This window comes from Penaeus chinensis, chromosome 20, assembly GCF_019202785.1.
Source record: "Penaeus chinensis breed Huanghai No. 1 chromosome 20, ASM1920278v2, whole genome shotgun sequence".
NCBI lineage: Eukaryota > Metazoa > Arthropoda > Malacostraca > Decapoda > Penaeidae > Penaeus > Penaeus chinensis.
The window spans coordinates 348,340-355,839 of record NC_061838.1 but is presented as its reverse complement, the minus strand read 5'-3'; the positions used below and the strand labels follow the sequence as shown (position 1 = coordinate 355,839).

At 42.9% G+C, this 7,500-nt stretch overlaps 1 protein-coding gene across 2 annotated transcripts in view; it reads right to left on the bottom strand.

Annotated features, from left to right (window-relative positions):
- Positions 1 to 7,500, bottom strand: part of LOC125036027 (3'-5' RNA helicase YTHDC2-like) — an 84,495-nt gene that overhangs the window by 31,402 nt on the left and 45,593 nt on the right. For both annotated transcript variants that reach the window (XM_047628383.1, XM_047628384.1), the window contains exons 18-19: positions 4,667 to 4,824; positions 2,344 to 2,458 (exon numbers count right to left, since the gene is read on the bottom strand). In XM_047628383.1, coding sequence (XP_047484339.1) covers positions 2,344 to 2,458; positions 4,667 to 4,824 — 273 coding nt within the window. The remainder of the gene's footprint in view (positions 1 to 2,343; positions 2,459 to 4,666; positions 4,825 to 7,500) is intronic.

Genomic DNA, 7,500 nt, shown 5'->3' with positions numbered 1-7,500 from the left:
TTACCACGGAAGTCTCTGATCAATTCACAGAACTTGAAAACCTAACGGACCCAGTTGCTTTGTGGGAGTCCCTCAAGCGTGAAACACTTGAAGCAGCTCAGGAGTCCATTGGCGTACCCCCAAGGGCAAGGCAGAATGACTTTTGCCCTGCCTACCAAGCCCTGAGAAAACTGAACTCTAAACTTTCCTTGCAGATGACTGCAGTCTGCTCAGTGGATGGATAGATCATTTCACATCATGCTGGGGTTCGTGAACGTTGGGCTTAGTATTTTGAGCAACTGTACAAGGTATACACTCCAGTAGTTAGTTTGGATGCAAGTGGTATCACAATACCTGTGCCAGACCCACCCATCAGCAAGGAACCTACTCTGAGGTTAGGATGGCAATTTCCAAGCTGAAGAGTGGGAAATCCCTGCTGTGATATCTCTGCTCTAAAATCCCTGCTGAACTACTAAAGGCTGGGGGTGAACCTATAGAACAGGGATTGCATGCAGTCTTGACAGCCATCTGGCAGTTTGGTTCCATTCTCCCTGACCAGTTCAGGGGCATGGTCATCCCTATCTGGAAGGGGAAAGAGGACCATTGGGACTGTAGCAACTACTGTGGCATTACACTGCTCAGTATACCAGGCAAGGTTTATGCCTACATACTTCTGAAATGAATCCGCAACCACCTACTAAAGCACCAGAGACCAGAGCAATCTGGATTCACTCCTGGCAAGTTCACAATAGCCAGTATCCTAGCACTTCGAGTAACTGTGGAACACCGTCATGAGTACGGTCGTGGGTTGCTTGCAACCTACATCGACCTCAAGAAGGTATTTGACTCTGTGTATTGAGAATCGCTATGGAAGATTACGAGGCTTAGGTTAATTACGACATGGATTACTGGCCAAATAGCAAGCCTATATACCAGTTCTGAAAGTGTTGTAAAGTGTGGTGGGGGCCTGTAGAGCTTCTTCCCTGTAAATTCAGGGGTGAGGCAAGGCTGTGTCCTTGCACCAACACTTTTCAACACCTGCATGGACTGGATAATGGGCAGAGCTACTATCCAAAGTCAGTGTGGAGCAACTAGTGGCGGCTCTTGATGCATTTAGCAATGAGGCGAAGCCCTTGGGCTTAGAGCTCTCCTGGACCAAGACAAAGATTTAGGACTTTGGGGGCCTGTCAGTCGGTACGTGCTTGTGGTGAGGAGACTGAAGTCACAGAGAGCTTTGCATACCTTGGTGGTGAAGTCCATATCCCTGGGCTGTCAGACCAAGAAGTCAGTAGATGGATTGGTCTGACAGCAAGAGCCATGAGCTTTTGGAGATGTCAGTACTTATGCAGAAGGACCAAGCTACGTGTCCTTAAGGCCTTGAAACTGCCAGTTTTGGTCTATGGAAGCGAAACCTGGACGCTATTTAGTGCCTTGGAATCTCGTCTTGATGTCATTTGTAACAAGTCTCTTCACCGGATCATGGGGTACAGTTGGCGGGACCATGCGTCCAATCGATGGCTACACCTTGAGACCGGCATGAGACCTGTTATTTGCATAATCCAGGATCGCCAACTCAGGTTATATGGCCACCTAGCTCGTTTCTTATGGATGACCCTGCCCATCAGGTTGTCTCTCTGTGAGACAATCTTGGGTGGAGGAGGCCCATGGGACAACCTAGGAGGTCATGGCCTGGGCAGCTCGACAAGACCTATCGTGAGGAGTTAGAGAAGGGCCGAGGTCCTGCCTGGAGACTCGCCATGAGAGACCCTCATGGGTGGAAGTGAAGGGTGGATGTTGCCATGTGCCCCCGTTGGCATTAGCCCCTTGATGATGATGATTGCTGGTCATAAGTGGTGGCGGTCGTGATGAATTGTGGAGTACAGTGGTGGTGATGAGTGGTGGTGATGGTGCTAGTAGTGGTGGTGCTGGTGGTGCTAGTGGTGAGTGGTGGTGGTGGTGATGATGAGTTGTGGTGGTGATTGATAATGATTACTGATGATAATGACAATTAACCCAATGGCGCCGGGTATAGAAAATAAAAAAAAACTCTACGCTCTGGCGAACGGCGGCAGCGCGCCGACTCTGAGCGCGTGATATCGGTACATCAAGCCGAATCATTGCCTCGGGGCGTTTTGGCGCGGCGCCGCTGCGGACAGCCGCACGCCTCACATCGTGCGTATTGTTATGACGGCGATAGCCGTGACCCGTCGCCATTGGGTTAAAGAAAATTATACATCCATTCACAACGTTAAAAATATATCGCTTAATTAAATAAATCAACAACATGAGGACAAATCAAGTGGTGAATTAACAAATAATAAGAGGAACCCCAAAGGCACCTTCAGAATCTCTCACAGTTCTTACTTGGAATGCCTTCAGGAGGACCATGTGGTCACTGTAGGTCCCTGATGTGAACTTCCTGCGTACAGCAGTTGCACTTCTCTTCTCATTTGGGTGCTTCGGTAGTATGAAGGGGTCCCTGATGAAAGGTAGAGGTATGAGTAAGAGTGAGATTAGAGAGAAAGAGATGAAGAAAGAGAAGTAAACAAAGCAGGAACAGGAAAGAAAGATAGGTTGGGAAGAGGAGGTGCAGAAAGAGATGGAGAAGAAGAGAGACAGAAGAGGGAAAAGAGGAGAGGGTAAATAGGAGAAGATGAGGGAGAGGGAGAGGGAAAGAGAGAAAATAAAGAAGAGAAGGAAGGGAGACAGACATGCAGAGGAAGAGAAATTGAAAATTAAAAGAGTAAGATAGATGATGGAAAGAGAGAGAGAGAGGGAAAGGGTCAGAACATAATCCATGATAAGGGAAAAGTCTGCTTTAAAAATAGCTCTTACGGCAAAATTTGGCAATATCAATACTTTTTATAGCCTTTATAAGGACAGTCTCAAATACATACACAGAAACACAAACAAATGAACAAACACAAAATCAATCTGAAGTCTTGTACCTTACAACCTTTCATTTTCCTGTATAAGAAATAAAATTTCAGCTGATATGAAAGATTGGATTCCAGTACAAAAAAAAATCTACAAATCACAAAAAGTTTAAAATTCCACTTTAGTTCTATTTTTTCTTCACAAAAACCTTTAAATTAAAAAGAAAACAAAATATAAGAATTCTAATTGGAACCTATCTAGTTTCACCTTTTACAATTCCAATTTAACCCAAACTGTATCTCCTGCTTCTCTACCTGACTAACAAGTAGTTTCTATAATGCAATTCAAAATGATTATTCTCTATCTCCATATAGTCAGATAGCATACAGTATTACAGTATTACTCATTTTCCAAAATCTTAATTCAGACTTGAAACCTACTTTACCGAGGGCTTGATGACACTGATTGTTGGTGGATTTCTTTATGCAGTGTGAATATTTATACAAAAATATTCATACACAAAATTTTGAGTCTCCCTTGCTTCCAAAGGTTGCCAAAGAAAACTTCATAACACAGAGTCCCTGACCCAGGGTCAGGTCTGGGGATTTATTTAGTGACACCCAATCACCCTTTCCCTCAACTCAAGTCCTGCAGCACCAATCTATGCTGGGAAGAGCATGGGTAACCAGAGGCTAGTTACCAATGCAATGAAGGAGGGGGTGCTTAAAGAGTTTACTTATATTTTGGTGTTTCTTTTATTCCTAATAAAAAAAAGCTAACACAACAACAGAACATGTGTTATCTTCTGCATACACAGCATGAATAACTGTGGCCTGCAACTCAGTTCGAGATCCAAGCTGAGTTGTCAGTATTGCTCTAAAATATAAATGATCATGTGGAAATAAATAAAACGATGGACCTTTAAAACATATGAATATGTCAAAGGTGTTTCATATATGGCATTGTCATTTGTTTTGCTTTATCCAGATGGTAATAGACTGTTTTCCTTGCACAGACTACATATCATCTATGTCATTCATAACTTTGTTTTATTTCTTATTTTTTTGTTATATTCAATTTTCTGTAATACAACCTGTGCTGCTGGTTACAGCAAACTGGAATAGGATCTCAAGCATGGAAATAGCATCCTTCCTGGAGCTGGTGTGGTATATTCCACACTTATTTCTTGGAGGAAATAATGCAAGAGCCCCTACCCAAATACTCACTAAGGCTAATCATCCTCCAAAAGCTTTGTGCAGTTGTGGCGAGTCATTCTCAGTAACTCCCACCTGTATAACCTTTTCCTTTATTTTTGGAAAGCTTCATTCATTTCTAATAATAGTATTATTAGAAAAAATATTCCCAAAAACTCAAGGGGAAAATCAGGTGAATGCATGTAGATTACTGATTGAATCTTTGTGGCTGAGCCGTGTGGAGCAATCTGTATAGATACTTTTCTATTAATTTTATTCCTACTACTGTATAAGTACAAAAAACAATGAAACAAAAAAACAAACAAACAAACATAATGAGTGTTTTAAATTTATCCTCTCCTATTATACATTTTTCTTTTCTTTCCATGATCAATTTCCTATTCATAACCATTTTGAAGTAAAAGAATTGCAACAAAATATATAAAGATATATACTTATGTAAATCTTACTATAAGTAATAAAAAAAAAGGCCTGAATAAAGGCCTGGGATTCAAAAAAAAAAAAAGAAATAAACAAAATGGAATAGAAAAATTCAGATGATGCCATACTCAAGGTGAAAAGGAGGATTCCTAAATGGTAAACACTTAAATACTTACTTGTATGAGAGGCAGGCAGCTATAGTGAGCACTGGATCAAGGCACTTGAGAACAGTGGCTGTGATAACCATTTTGGCCAAGCGCGGGGGCAGCGGCAAATCCAGCAGGTGGTGGCCCAACTCTGTGACATCCTCCCAGCCATCTAGGGCATCCATACTCTACAGAAAAAGGAATGGGAATGGGAAAGGAATCAGGGCTGTTGTAAAAAAGTTGCACCCAAACACTAGTGTTTTATAAGATCTTTCAACCTATATGCATATGCATATACATTATTTCTTGATGAGAAATTGGCAGATGATACTAAAGAATAGACTTCTGAGAAAACAAAAATGGAACTAGCTATCGTCTTTACTTCCAATGCTTTCCACATAATAATCATAGTGGCAGGGGCAGGGGCAGGGGTAAGGGGTGCTGATAACAATAGTAATAGTAATAGTAGTAGTATTGGTAGTGGTAGTGGTAGTGGAGTGTAGTGGTAGTGGAGTGTAGTGGTAGTGGAGTGTAGTGGTAGTGGAGTGTAGTGGAGTGTAGTGGTAGTGGTAGTGGTAGTGGAGTGTAGTGGTAGTGGAGTGTAGTGGAGTGTAGTGGTAGTGGTAGTGGTAGTGGAGTGGTAGTGGAGTGGAGTGTAGTGGTAGTGGTAGTAGTAGCGGTAGTGGAGTGTAGTGGTAGTAGTGGTGGTAACAGTGGTGGAAGTAGTATTAGAATTAGTAGTACTAGGATGGATATCTGCAAATACTTTCACTGTTGAGTGAATAGGAATAGAGGGATCAGAGGGTGGAAAAGGGAGTGAATTATTCTCTTGAGTCATGTTTAGGAAGTTTTAGGTGTCTTCATGAGTTTCTGGAGGGGAGTTAGGAGGTGAGGTCCAAGAAACAAAGGTTTTCTCAAGTGGAGGAGAAGAGGAAATACATGTCTGAGGAGCAGAAGAGGTGGGTGTAGGAGAGGATGTGGTAGAAGATGGAGTGGAACATTTAGATTGTCTCATGTGACAGGTTGCATGAGAAGGAGGAAGGGTAGGTACCGGGAGAGTGGTATAGATTGGAGTATCTGAATTTAGACTGGATAAGGAATTTAATTGGGGGAGAGAAGGAGTAGAGATAGGATAGTTTAAGGTAGAGAGAAAAGATACTAGGGGGAGATGCTAAGACTTCTTGAGGAGATGGGAGGGGAGCAAAGCAAAGTACAGTTTTGGAATAGGTGGAAAGAGAAAAACCTTGTTGACATGCTTCTTGTCTGGCCTCCCATAGAGTGAGGCCTATTTTGAATAAAAAACTGCTACCTCAAATTCAAGCTTTTAGGCTGGGCAGCTCCTATAAAGTACATTATGGGAGCATAATTGGCGAGTGATTGAACAGAGCAATTTGCACGGTCTGACCTGGTTGGGCATATAGAGGGCAGTGGGCTGTGGAGCAAGTGTTTGGCTGGGTTGCCAAAATGCCAACATTTCTGACATTGACGGGTATGAAGTCGATATGGTCAGATAGGGCAGGGCACTTCACTAATTTAATCTTCATTGAGGAGGTCATATCTAAGGAAGATAATCTTGGCAATATTGGTGTAGAACTTATGTTGGCCTCTGGGAGGAATAGCGTAGCACTAGCCTGCCACTGTAGCACTGGACTGCCATAGCATCATAGTCGACATGGCATGTGAGCAAGTTTTTTTCAGTCTGACCAGTCTTTGTAATAGACAGGACAATCAGTCAGAGACAGAAATAGTTCCGGTACAAGTATTTGAGTGAGGTTGGGCAGGAATAGGTTTGCCAGTGAGATCAGTAAGGGTATATAGTGCATGAGCTTGGGATTCAGATGTAACTGTGACAAGGCATGAACTATTGGAATGACCACAAAAGGAAACTTTGCCTAAATATTTTTGGAGACATTGTTGGATGAGAAGGGTATTGTCAGAATATGGGGTATAAGGGACATCACAAAGAATTGATCCCACTTGGCTGGACCAAAAAGGGTACTCAAAAGATTTGCAGAGGTGGATGTAGTAGAAGGAAGAGGGCAGAAGGAAGAAAGGGTGAAATGAAAAGAAAAAGGTTAATAAGGTTGAATAGTAGTAATAAAGAGGTGGGAGTAGACAATAAAGAAGACTGTGCAGTAGAAGATGGAGTGGAGGATGTTGGGAGAGAGGAAGGGGTATATTCTTAGGGTTGAATAATGACCTTCGGAATGGATAGAGTTGACCACAAACACTGAGGAGGTATTAGAAGATGGAGTGGAGGATGTTGGGAGAGAGGAAGGGGTATATTCTTAGGGTTGAGTAATGACCTTCGGAATGGACAGAGTTGACCACAAACACTGAGGAGGTATTAGTATATGTGATTGGAGCCATGGTCAAAGGAGAGGCAGGGGTTGGGAAACCAATGAAATCAAATTTTGATATGCTAGTTAATGAAGGGGAAAGCCCTAATGCCCTAATAAGGGTAAACATATTAATTACTGGCCATGGTGACCCTGAAATAAATGGGGAGAGGTAATGGTCTACCCCTCAAGGTCCCAATGAGGGGTAATGGCTAGATAAATAACCAAGGGAATACCATGCCCATCACTACCAGTGGCCATTCATGACTGACACAAAGCCAACCTTTCATCCTTTCAGCAGAGCTCTCACACCTTAGGAAGTGGACAGGAGGGGATGGTGAAGAACAGAGGGAAAGGAAAGGGGGAGAAGAAGAGACCATACAATATTAGTTGAGAACAGGGTTACGGTCCAAGGTAGGGGTGATCCCCTACATAGAAGCAGTGGTAGTAGTGGTGGTGGCAGTGGTAGTAGTGGTGGTGGCAGTGGTAGTAGTAGTGGTGGCAGTGGTAGTAGTGGTGGTGGCA